This window comes from Cupressus sempervirens, chromosome 3, assembly GCF_028749045.1.
Source record: "Cupressus sempervirens isolate cs-2001-9-10 chromosome 3, ASM2874904v1, whole genome shotgun sequence".
Classification (NCBI taxonomy): domain Eukaryota; kingdom Viridiplantae; phylum Streptophyta; class Pinopsida; order Cupressales; family Cupressaceae; genus Cupressus; species Cupressus sempervirens.
In genome coordinates this window covers 396,137,806-396,151,280 of record NC_143120.1, presented here as the reverse complement: position 1 = coordinate 396,151,280, position 13,475 = coordinate 396,137,806, and the positions used below count along the sequence as shown (strand labels likewise).

The window sequence follows — 13,475 nt, the reverse complement described above, 5'->3', positions numbered from 1 at the left end:
TGTACTCTTTTGCAACCATATCCAAGTTTGAAGTCATCCCCCTAAGCTTATGTCGCACTATAAAAATATTACCATGAACAACTTATTGAGACCTTGTTTGGTGCCAATAATACATTCAACAGAAAAGATATCTTTAATGTCTCTTCACTATCTTTTGATGAAACTGTCTACTCAGTGACAACCTTAGAGGTATATCGTCAAACACTATGCTGATCCAAAATAGACTAAATATTATCATGACAAGCGTCTCACCAATGGATGAAGTCGTGGATGAAACAAATAGATGTGGTCCAAACTACTGCTTTCATCCACTTGGCTATGATGACTTTTGACACTCCATCATCAATGGCAAATGCCTCTAACTGCTACCATTTTTTTCTTTGAATTTCAACCTATAATAGAATCTAACCATTGTGTGCCATACAATAAGTTGTTATATTCTAGATCCATGACATAGAAGTCATGGCACACCTTATATCTGCCAAATGCGATGATAAGCTATTGTGTCTTCATGGTGCATGAAACAATGAAGCTATCTTGTAGTATCTTATCTTCTATGAATTCTCCATTGTACATCCAAGGGTCACAAACTTTTTTGTAGCTTCATTCCCAAAACATTTCACCGTGCTTAGCTAGAAAAACTTAAATATAAAAATAACATCTATTTTGCTTACCACATTCCAATATCAATTATGTCTGTCCCTGCAACTATGACTATCTCCCTTTGACCATAGTCCATAGTAGACATCAGATTTTCTTTTTCAAGTGTAGAAGGAAGCTCCAATTAGGGACCCATGAATTGAAAGTATCAAACCTTTATAACTTTGTTAGAATCAATTACATATTCCACATGATTTTCCAAATGTGTGGGATGAAGAACTCATAGAAAAAATGAAATTGATCTCATCACATCCTTTAACCTTTAGGTGCCTTAAAGTATCAGTCGAACCCTATATTCATAAACAATTTTGATTGTGGGTCAAAGTATGTATATGCCTTATGCTACAAATTGTATCCTTCGTCCTTTCACCATTTTAAAGATGCTTCTCATGATAAATAAAATCTCATATTATAGTATGGAGCAATAGATATAATTTAATGACTAGATTCTCATAATTATAGTACGGATCAATAAATATAAAATATAACAATTTTGCCAAGATAGATATCATTGAGATATTCTCAACACAACAATCTTTGTGAATTAAATTCTTGAGTTAGGATCAACCAAAATATTCTCCTCAACTATATGTTAATGTCCCCCTCTTTTTAGTATCCCAGTGGAGTTCTTAGCCTTTACGTTCTCCGAAGGCTAAGTGGAGAAATAAGGAGAAATTGATTAAATTAATTTCTTATAAAGTCATTAAATAAATTAAAATTAAAAAAGTGACTTTATATTAAATTAATTTAATTTTCTAGAAGCACAACTAATTATTGTATTGAAAAGGGGGGAAGCTTCTAGAGAGTGCATTTTTTAGAAGTACAACTAGTTATTGCCTTGGAAAGGGGGAAGCTTCTAGAGAGTGCAATTAAATAATATTTTTTATTTCCTTCTAGAAGGGTGAAGGAAAAGAATAAATAGGGAGGGCAGCCTCATTGTTTAGCATCGAATGTGTTGCCATCTACTCTTCTAGATAGCTTGTGGAGCGAAGGGTTTCTGCAGTTGTCATATTGATCATTGGGAACGAACACTCCCATTGATTTGCATAACTGTGGTGGTGAAATATCTTCCGAAGAGTTGTGACTGTTGGAGAAGACAAATTGGTCTTTCCATTGTGCCAAGTTTGTAACCTAGGGCCAGCTTTGTGGAGTAAGGAATAAGTTGGAATCTGCTACAGGAAAATTCATGTTTTTGGAGCAATTCCAGGTTTTTATCTATTGCATTTTGCATTGTTTGAGAGTAGATATTTAGGGCATTGGTAGGGTTTGTAAAATCTGTTGTAATTTGATTTATATTAGAGTTTTATCAGAACTTGTTGCTCTAATGTCTTATTGATGTAGATGCATATTTTCCTATTTGTGATCAGTGTTATTTAAAAACAATTGCATCTTCATTGTTAGATGTTTGGTGTGTTCTTTGCAAGCATATTTATTAAAGTTTGGTATTTAGAAAGCAATCAGAATTTAGATATGCAATATATCTCTTGCTTGCAAAGTGTTTGATGAAATGTCAAACAAGTGAATTAGAAAGGACTTTGTGTTTGACGGAATTATAACCTGTTGGGGGTTATTACATTGGTATCAGAGCTAAATCCTGCCATCCTAAGGGTTTAGCAATCACATGCAGCCACCTGGGGTTGGCTCTCACAAATTTTACACTTATAGGCAAGCTTTGTTTGATAGGGAACAAGATTTTGACAGGTAGCTAGACACCATGGGTGACACGCAAGAGCATAGCCCACCAAGAGACAATAGGCATGAGGATCAGGAAACAAGGGAATTTTTCAGAGCAATGGTTATAGGACAAGAGCGAATGGCTCAAGCTTTACAGGCATTCACTACCATGGTTAAGCGCATGAACCCACACATCCTACCTTTGTTAGAGAGGAACTGGTACAGGAGCCAGCAGAGGAAGCTGAGGATAGGACATTTGCAGATATCCTTATGGCTGTTAATGATGAATGGGAATTATTGGCACCGCAGGTACAGGAGAGAATGACTTTTGAGAGGTTTGTGTACCAAAGAAGAGAACACTACCATGCAGTCAGACAAAATAGGAGACCTCATGGCGAGGATAATGAATTAAAGCGGGCTATAGGGAAGCTTTCCTTGATTACGTCTGATGGGAGTAGCAGAATGACAGTGGAAGCTTGGATTCACAAGCTTGATACCTTATTAGCACTGAGACCTATGACAAAAGTGGAGGCAATAAAATATGCCACACTACATTTAGAGGGAGCTGCACATGATTGGTGGTACCATGTGATGGTTACTCTTCAGCATAACCAAGTGACTTCATATCAGGACTTCGTAGATAGGTTGGTAGAGAGGTTTGATAAGAAGGATCCAAAAGTCTACTTCAGGGAGTTGGCCCAGTTGAAACAGACAGGCGAATTGGAGTATTTTGTTAGTGACTTTTAGAGGCTATCCGTTATGGTGCTAGATATATCAGATCAAAGATTAGTTGTTTTGTACACTGAGGGGTTATCCGAACCACTGAAGGGTTGGGTAAAAGCCTTTGATCCATTCAATTTGCAAGAAGCGATTAAGAAGGCTAGAAGTATGGAACAAGCAACCCTAGTAAATAAATTTCAGTCAAAGGGGGCATCATCCAGCAAAGACAAACCATTTTTCAAGAAACCTGAGAGGAATGAGACAAAGGCTGAAAACAAAGATAAATCATTTGCTCCTTTGGATAGAGAGACATTGAACGAGTTAAGGAAGAAAAAACTCTGTTTTTATTGTAAAGGACCCTACGACATGAACCATGACTATCCTTTGAGGCCAAAGGGGAAAGTAGACAGGGTTATGTGGGCTTATTATGAGGATTCTGATTCTGAAAATTTAGACCAGCAATTTGAAAATATTGGTGATGAGAAGATTGAGGGTAGACTTAAGGAGGCTTGTCTCACTAGTGTACACAAGAGGGATCATTCCAGATGAGAGGGGTATTGGCTGGTCAGCGAGTTATTACCTTGCTTGATACAGGTGCTACTCACAATTTTATTGAATCTTGATTGATTGAGAGGCGTGGGATACAGACAGAGCAATTTGAGGGTCTGAGAGTGAGGGTAGCTGATGGCTACATCCTCAAATGTGACAGGAAAATTACAGGTTTGCCCCTAAAGATCAACAATTTTGATTTCAAAGTAGATTTTTATGTTGTTAACATGGGTGATACATATTTGGTCTTGGGTATGACTTGGTTACATGATATAGGGGAGTTTACTCTCAGTTTGAGAGATATGGAGATGAAGTTTCAGTCAGAGGGGAAGACCCATATACTTAAGGCCATTTGTGACAGTTGGTTTAGGATGATGTCTTGCAGGCGCATGGAAAGCTTGTTGAGACATGACCAGGTTGAGTGGGTAGCCCATTGCACTTTAATGCCATTACAAGGGCAGCAAAAATTAGAATATCACCCAGACATACAGGAACCGAGAATCAAACACTACAAGGTTGTTAGTGAAATACCACCAAGTAGACCTCCAGAGAGAAGTATTGAGCATATTATTGAGTTAGAGGAGGGTGCTAAACCCATCATGATCACACCCTACAGGCATCCAAAGAGATTGAATGATGAGATCGAGAAAACCATCAAAGAACTACTTGCTGTGAGGCACATTAGACCAAGTAAGTCGCCTTTCACTTCTTCTGTGGTTTTGGTGAAAAAGGATGGAACTCTTAGGATGTGCATAGATTACAGGGTCTTGAACAAGAAGACTATAAAAAATAGGTACCCCATCCCATGGATTGATGAGTTATTAGATGAGCTACATGGAGCATATTTCTTCTCCAAAATTGATTTGAGATTAGGCTATCATCAGATCCGAGTCAGAGAGTAGGATATAGAGAAGACGACATTTAGATGTCATTGTGGCCATTTTGAGTTTGTAGTTATGCCATTTGGGCTAACTAATGCTCCAACTACTTTTCAGTCTACAATGAATAGGGTTTTTCAGCATCAGTTGAGGAAATTTGTGTTAGTCTTCTTTGATGACATCCTGGTGTATAGTAGGACATGGGATGAGCATGTGCGGCACTTAGACATTGTGTTGAGCATTCTAAGTAGGGAGTCCTTGTATGCAAAGGAGTTCAAATGTGTTAGTGGACTACTCCAGTGAACTTGACATAGTTGAGAGGATTTTTGGGGTTGTGTAGGTTCTATAGGAGGTTTGTTAGTGGATATTCCAGGCATGCAACACCCTTGACGGACTTGATGAGAAAAGGGGCTTTCTTATGGAGTCTTGAGGCACATGAGTGTTTTGATAAATTCAAGGAGTTGATGACTTCTTGTCTAGTGCTAGCATTACTAGATTTTAGCAAACCTTTTGAGTTGCACTGTGATGCATCTAGCGAAGGTGTTGGAGCGGTGCTTATGCAGGACAAGCACCCGATTGTTTATGAGAGTAGGAAGCTTAGGGGGCCTGAGAACAACTTCGGCATTGATGATAAGGAAATGTTGGCCATAATGCATACTTTGGCCAAATTCAGACAATATTTAGTGGGTAGCAAATTCAGCATAAAATCGACCACAATATCCTGAAACATTTCTTGGGGCAGCGAGATCTTAACGAGAGGCAACAGAAATGAGTAAGTAAATTACAGGCATATGATTTTGATATTACCTATTTCAAGGGGACACAAAATGTAGTAGTAGATGCCTTGTCACGAAGATCCCACTTAAGCTTGATGACAGATATATCAGAGGATTGGAGACATTGATCCCTGACGAGTATGCAAAGGATACATGGGCATTGGGATTCATAGATAGATTGATGCAGAATAGTGATTTCACCCTTGCGAATGAGATCATCATTTACAAAGGGCGTATTTATTTGGTGTCAGGGTCAAAGGTGAAGAGGATGGTGTTGAGAGTTTATCATGACTCAGCTATGGTAGGACATCCAGGTTTTTACAAAACCTACTGGCAAATTCATGAGTGTTTTTCATGGAAAGGGCTCAAAGATGAGGTGTTGCAATATGTTAGAGAGTGTCCTACTTGCTAGCAGAATAAGCAGGAGCACTTTTACCCAACTGGCTTACTTAAGCCACTTCCGATTCCTGACAGGAAGTGGGAGTGTTTATCCATGGACTTCATCACAAGATTGCCGAGAGTCCAGGGTAGAGACTGTATATATGTTGTTGATTGGCTTACAAAGTTTGCCAACTTCTTCCCAATCAACACTACATACGCTACTACACAGGTGGCAGATTTATTCTTTAGAGAGTTATTTAGGTTGCATGGTTTACCTTGGAGCATTGTCAGCGATAGGGATAGCAGGTTTATGAGTCACTTTTGACAGGAGTTGTTTAGATTGTGCAGGATAGAGCTCACTTCGAGTACTAGCTACCACCCCCAAACAGATTGTCAGACAAAGATAGTGAAGAAATGGGTGGAGGGATACCTCAAGAATTACATAGTAGGGCAACAAAAGGCTTGGGTTAAGTGGATATATCTATGTGAATATTGTTATAATTCCACTTATCACATGTCTATCCAGATGTCACCAGTCATGGCATCATATGGATATAAGGCACCAAGTTTCATGGATTTGTTGCTATCAGATAGTAGAGTGCCCAGTGCTAGAGACTTATTACAGGAGAGCCAGGACATTGTGAAAGCTCTTAAGGATAATATCACCACGGCACATAATCAATAGAAGTAGTATGTTGATCAGAAGAGGACTGAACAGACTTTTGAGGTAGGTGATATGGTATATTTGATGCTACAGCCTTACCATCAGTTCACTCTCAAGAAGAGTGGTGCCGAAAAACTTGAGCCACGTTATTATGGGCCTTTCAGGGTGATTAGGAAAGTTGAAGAGGTGGCTTACGAGTTCGATTTACTGGCAGGGAACAGAGTCCATAATATTTTTCATGTTTCATGTCTCAAAAAGCATTAGGACACTAGATTGTTCCTTCTACAGTGCTTCCACCCTTGGACGATGAGGAGAAATTGGTTTTAGTACCAAAGGCTATCATTGAGTTCAGGGAGAGGAATTTGAGAAGACGTACTATTAGGGAGTACTCGGTGAAGTGGAAGGACCTGCTAGTAGAGGATGCCACTTCGGAGAATAAAGAAATTTTGCAGCATCCAGAGTTGAGATTGCTCGGGGACAAGCAATTTCAAGAGGGGTGGATTGTAATGTCCCCATCTTTTAGCATCCCAATAGAGTTCTTATAAGGAGAAATCGATTAAATTAATTTCTTATAAAGTCATTAAGTAAATTAAAATTAAAAGGTGACTTTATATTAAATTAATTTAATTTTCTAGAAACACAACTAATTATTGTATTGGAAAGGGGGAATCTTTTAGAGAGTGCATTTTCTAGAAGTACAACTAATTATTGCCTTGGAAAGGGGGAAGCTTCTAGAGAGTGTAATTAAATAATATTTTTTATTTCCTTCTAGAAGGGTGAAGGAAAAGAATAAATAGGGAGGGCAACCCCATTGTTGAGCATCGAATGTGTTGCTATCGACTCTTCTGGATAGCTTGTGAAGCCAAGGGTTTCTGCAGTTGTTATATTGATCGTTAGGAATGAACACTCCCATTGATTTGCATAACTAAGGTGTTGAAATATCTTCTGAAGAGTTGTGACTGTTGGAGAAGACAAATCAGTTTTTTCATTGTGCCAAGTTTGTGGCCTATGGCTAGCTTTGTGGAGTAAGGAATAAGTTGGAATCTGCTACAGTGATTTGGTATAGAAAAATTCATGTTTTTGGAGCAATTCTAGGTTTTTATCTACTACATTTTGCATTGTTTGAGAGTACATATTAAGGGCATTGGTAGGGTTTGTAAAATCTGTTGTAATCTAATTTATATTAGAGTTTTATCAGAATTTGTTGCCCTAATGTCTTATTGATGTAGATGCATATTTTCCTATTTGTAATCAATGTTATTAAAAAACAATTGCATCTTCATTGTTAGATGTTTGGTGTGTTCTTTGCAAGTATATTTATTAAAGTTTGGCATTTAGAAAGCAATCAAAATTTAGATATGCAATATAGCTCTTGCTTGCAAAGTGTTTGACGAAATGTCAAACAAGTGAATTAGAGAGTACTTTGTGTTTAATGAAGTTATAACTTGTTGGGGGTTATTACATCAACATAGCTAGTCTAAAGCTCAACCACATATGGCAATGACACACCCTTTGGAAGATTGATTTTTAGTGTATACTTTATGGATTGACACATTTTCTTTCATATTGGGCTTTTCACATTCAACAAGAAGATATTTTTCCTCCTTTAATATTATCAATATTTTTCTAGCATATACAATCATTAAAGTCAACTTTATGCAAATTTTTTGTCCCTACTCAATGTTTTGACTATTCATCTCGATTCATTATTTCTTCTTTCTGAATCTCTCATGTCTTTGGTTTTGGATTTTCTCCTTTCTTTTTCAACCATTTGTGTCTATTTTCTTTGCACTCCTCCAATTATTCTTAAAGGTAATAAAGATTTGTAAATGTTGGTTGTTTTTATCATATTCATCAAATGATAGAAGTTTGAACTCATTTCAGTCATATTGCTCTATTACACTTGCCATTTGAAAGGATCTTTCATTCATGCTCTTTTAAATGAAGCTAGATTGTCAGAGCTAATAATAATTTGCCTAATTGACTGGTTCTTTAAATCTTGACTCTTCATTCTGGTTTCTTGTTGTGCCAAGATGAACCCTAGACCTTTTGGTGGTCTTTTGTTGCACATTAATATTATTATCTTATCTTATCTTGAGTAGGATATATATCTTCTTCCCTCGGAAAGAACCTTGCTGGAAGAAATATAGATGACTTATTTGGATTCATATTCATTCTTCATTGATAGTACCTAAGTTCTCCTCCACTTGTGTCCATTTTAGATTTGCAGTCAAGTTGGTGAGGTCTAAGTTTTAAGACTATATTAATGTCTCCTACTGGACAAGCCTAGGAAATATATTAAACCTCAAACAATGTGCAGGCCAAAATAATAAACAAATACCAGTGCCCAATTGTAGATGCCAAAATATGACTAAAATTAATGATGATTAGCAAAATACAATCAACTCAGACCCTTGTCAACTAAATGTATAATTAGGCCACCATATCCCTTTTTGGTATTTATCATCTTTTTCAGGGTCTGGAGTGTTTTTGTGGGTGCCGGGCCCTAGTCTTGTAGACCCTGAAGGTGCCTTTCAGTCTTTTTCAAGGCTTTTCAACAAAGTTTCTGTGCAAGAGTTTTTTTTTTCACTTTGTCAGTAAATACTAAAAGTCAAGGTTTTCAGTTGTAGTTCATAACTGATCAAAAGCCAAGTGTTTCAAAAGTGCGAGTTTAGATTTATGACAGGTTTTGTGAAAGCTTTTCAGCCTATGCTCTTACTGATTAACAGATTTTATTTCCTGATTTTTTCCAGTTGCCTAGATTCCTTAGGAATTTGATGTTGATTTGTTAGGAACTCTATAGCCCTTTCCTCCAATTAGAGATGCCTAATCATACAGCATGAAGTCATAAAGACCCTAAACAGGAAATTAGTTCACCTGACAGCATCCATATTTTTCACATGAAACACATTGTAGTGAAGGCACAGTGCTACTTATCTGTGTTCACCTAACGAAACATATAGTTAGCTGCAGTATTGTTTGTTCTTTTTAATATTCTCTATAATATTTTTAGTTTAGGAAAATAATAGCTTCTCTTGGTTATTGCTTCTTTGTTAAAATATTCTGCTCATCATTTTTACATTGTTCATTAAATTGTAAGTCTATTGTTTTCCTATGTGATATTTCTAATAACTTTAGATACCAATTCTCTCCCAAAAACACTGGGTGCTGATGTTGGTGCGTTAGGATGCGCTGGTGCTTTTGGATGCTTCATTGGTGCATCCAGGAAGCATGCCAAGCCATTGTGGATGCAGTCGGGATGCTTTCAAGAGCACCCAGATAGCACCCGGGCGCATCTGGAGAGCACCCGTGACTTTTTCAATGCCCAATCACTAAAGTGACTTTAAATTGCATGCGTTAATTGTTTTTTTATTATTCTGTTTTTGCTCCTCCACCTTGAAACAACCCTAAAAGAGGCCATTCATTGCTCATTCTTCTCATTTTGTTTGCAGCTAGGCTCTCTTCTTATTTCAAATTGAACTATCATCTTGCATTTCTTTGCATAATTAAGCTATATATATATATATATGGCGCTCCCAAACGCATCCAAAATCCTCCCCCCCAAAAAAAATCGTGTATCAACACGGTGCACATTCATCAGCTTCAGAACCAGCATCGGTAACTTAGACTAATTGCTTTGCTTCAGCTTATCCCACATATAAGTTCCAACCTTGTAAAGTGCTAACCACAATTTTACCCTAGGTCTGGTTCTAGCACTATTTGATTCTTTCCTAGCAATATGTAAATCCATTTCATTTGTAATTTATTCACCAAGATAGTTTGCGAGATTAGTATTTCATGTGCACTACAAGTCATGACTGGCATGCCTTGCAATAAGACACCATTTAGAATAGAAGGTGTAATGAGGAATGTTGATAAACATGTGCTGTCTTTTTTTCTTAATGTAAGATCCATTGATGAAAAGCATCGGGTCTTGTTTAGTAGGTAATGTAATTTTGCCTTTTACAAGCAGATATTGTTTTGATCTATTTTACAGAGCTTTGATCGGACTAAACAGGGGAGATTCCGTCTTGATGACTTCATTTCACTTTGTATTTTTATACAATCTGCCAAGTAAGTTTTTCTCCTAAGCAGTTCCTTCAATTTTAAAGCAATCTTTAAAGTAAAATAAATTTATTGCAATGAGATGGGATATATAATGTTTCAGATTACCTCTTTTGATGAATTGTTTCATTGACGTGTTTTAATTTGACTGCAATACATCTCATTTCACTGAATGTGCTTTACTGAGCCTTAAATATATTAAAAAATTGCATTTTCATTTAGCTGTTTACTAATGTATAACTTATATAGAAATTAGTATCTAATAAACATGTTATGTGTTAGAAACAATTTAACAAGTCAGATTTGGAATGTTATGAGAGGTTTTCAACAATAGGATACATAATATTCCATGACTGTTCATGGATTCTTGTAACACCTTGAGATGGTCAATGGTCTTGTTAAGTTGGCAAGTGTATGTCACAAATTTACTAGTACCTCATCCTGCCATTTATTGTGCTTGTGAGCAGGTTTATGTTCTCGATGTAGTTACCAAGTAAAAAGGACCAAAGCCATTTCTTCCCGAGCTAAGTTTACTACCATGAAAGATCCGTGAAATATCTCCAAGTCTGAACCTCCAACTTGTTTGTGCTTTCACCGTTCTCAAAGTAAGCCTTGAAAAAGAAGAGCTACATTCTGAAATAAAGCAGTTAGGAATGCAATACTTATAACCATATTACCAAAGTGAACATCTTAAATCCATTTCATGTGAAAATAACTGAATTAATGATCAACTAAATAACTGATTTCTATAGCACTACAAAAGAAACTAAATCATTAACATCAATTCTATGATATTTAATAATTACAAGAAATGAAATGCATGATAAAGATTTGAAGAGGAACATACATAATTTGATTGAGGTGTCTTATAATGTTGTGCAAGCCTCGGCTTTCAGGTAAGAGGAGAAGCATTAGCTTAGGCTTAACCTTCCAACCATAGACCTTATCATTTCCCCACACAATCTTTTAACAAGAATGGCCCTCCCTACCCCAAGGTTAGGCTTGGGGCACTATCAGTCCAGCCATCCGAGCAATACCGGTGTTTAGAATGTCCACTTAGTAATAGGTGGGCATGCTTGATTAACTGGCGTCACCGACATCATGTGATCTATAGAAGGCAAGCATGCCTTTAACGACCTTGGCCAAGGATTTAGATGGTTTTTATGATACCTGATCACCACCGCTCGACTTGACAGCAAGGTATGTGAATTGGACAACATGAGCTTACTTGGGAGTTTTAGAGTTTAGTTATATATATTTAATCATGTATGATGGTTCTGATTTCTGTTCTTCCTTTTGCAGGGATCTCCTCGAGCTCTTCACCCTTCTTCAATGGTCTTTCCAACTAGGGTTAGTCATTGGTGATTGATCATTTTGCTAAGCATGGAATTCCTCCATTAGCAGTACATTGCTGACTCTCAGTTGAAAACAAAAGATAAAACAACTTTGGCATTAAGTCGTTCTTATGATTCAAAATTTGCAAAAAGATGTTTCACAGATGTCAATAGAATTGTTCATTATGAGAGTCACGTTTTGTGCATTCCGACTCATCTGCTTCTAAACAATTGGCATTTGATCACGAAGAAAAAACAAAGAAGTTCGGCAGTCATGAGCTGAGTATCTATACTTCACTTGTAACATTGAAACATATTTGATAGAGAAACAATGGCAAGTTTAGATCTATCATGATAATTATTGGCATCGATTTCTAATAAGAAAAGAGAAGGTAAGTGATATCCACATAACCTGATCGATGATTAGTGAGACTCATGAAGTCTTGACCGAGCATCTCAAGCCGTTTGAACTGTAGAGGCAAATGCTAGAAATCTGATACGTAGAATCCTGTGAGGTAAATGAAGCTCAATCTTTTTTAGTGTAACAAAGAGAGCTGAGAGGAAAGAAAAGGGGTGCATCTGTCCTCGACAATGTGAGACGTTTAATATAATGAGCTGCGGCCCAAGGTGGTAGTTTTAAAACAAGATCCTCGGTTTCTTGTGTTCACCGATTTAAAAAGAAAGGGGTGCCAAATGTACGTGATGTCTCTCATAGAGATTTATAAGTTTGAAAAATATCAAAGAGCTCCTTTGAAGAGTTATTAAAACAATTATCTATAATTTTATATATATATATATAATTTTTAAAATGATGTCATCACACTATTATTATGTCCAAGGTAGTACCTATTAAAATACGTATATCTATATATGTGTGTAATTAAGAGAATTATGATTTATCTTAAACTCATTTCCTCTGGATATATATATATATATATATATATATATATATATATATATATATATATATATATATATATATATATATATATATATATGTTAAAAGAGACGAGCTTGGAGATTTAATATCATGGTGGCATCATACCTTTATACATGTCCACATACATACATACATACATACATATATAATGATGAAGAAAAAGAAGATGCCAATATAGAACAACAAAGGTAATGGTTTTGATCACAAATTTGATTAAGATTAAATATATAAGTGTTTTATATGTTGCCCAAGTAGCTCATGCGTGTCCAATGTATGTACCCTGTTATGAAGTCGCTAGATTCTTGCCAAGGTAGTTAGAGGCCATACCTGACGATCAGACTAATGGACTAAAGTAGTGCCCCATTCCTTAAATCCCATTTAGCATTGCTTTCTCCCCTTCTTTTGCTTTTGCAACCACCCATGCAACATTTCCACAATAATAACAATTTCTTCCCATTTTAAATCAATACTAAAATGTAACATAGATAATTATAACAATGGCTAACTACCATCATCAAATATATGACAAGCAATGGTTAACTACCATTTTCATTAAGCAATTATACATAATAACTGTAATAATCAAGTTCATATGAAATAAACGGTTAACTATAACTTCCCTTTTCACATGATCAGAGGAAATGATGATTTTAGACTAATCATCTCAACGGCTATAAATTAAATTTAAGTAGATCAAAAAATTTGGATGTAAACCTTACCTTCCTCTTTAATCAACAAAATTTTCAACAAGGCAGGTGAAGACTGATTGGAAGTTTGAGAAGTGGATTTTCTTGAATGGACGAGATGGAACCTTTACCTTTTGTCTAAGAAGTC

At 36.4% G+C, this 13,475-nt stretch overlaps 1 protein-coding gene across 6 annotated transcripts in view; it reads left to right on the top strand.

Moving 5' to 3' along the window:
- The window catches only part of LOC149566687 (uncharacterized), a 289,371-nt gene that overhangs the window by 208,737 nt on the left and 67,159 nt on the right, over positions 1-13,475 (top strand). For 4 of the 6 annotated variants that reach the window (XM_089820000.1, XM_089819997.1, XM_089819996.1 and 1 more), the window contains one exon: positions 10,300-10,376. In XM_089820000.1, the coding sequence (XP_089676126.1) occupies positions 10,300-10,376 (77 nt within the window). Of the gene's footprint in view, positions 1-10,299; positions 10,377-11,669; positions 11,718-13,475 lie in introns of all 6 variants that reach the window. The other 2 variants (XM_089819995.1, XM_089819998.1) reach the window with 1 other exon arrangement.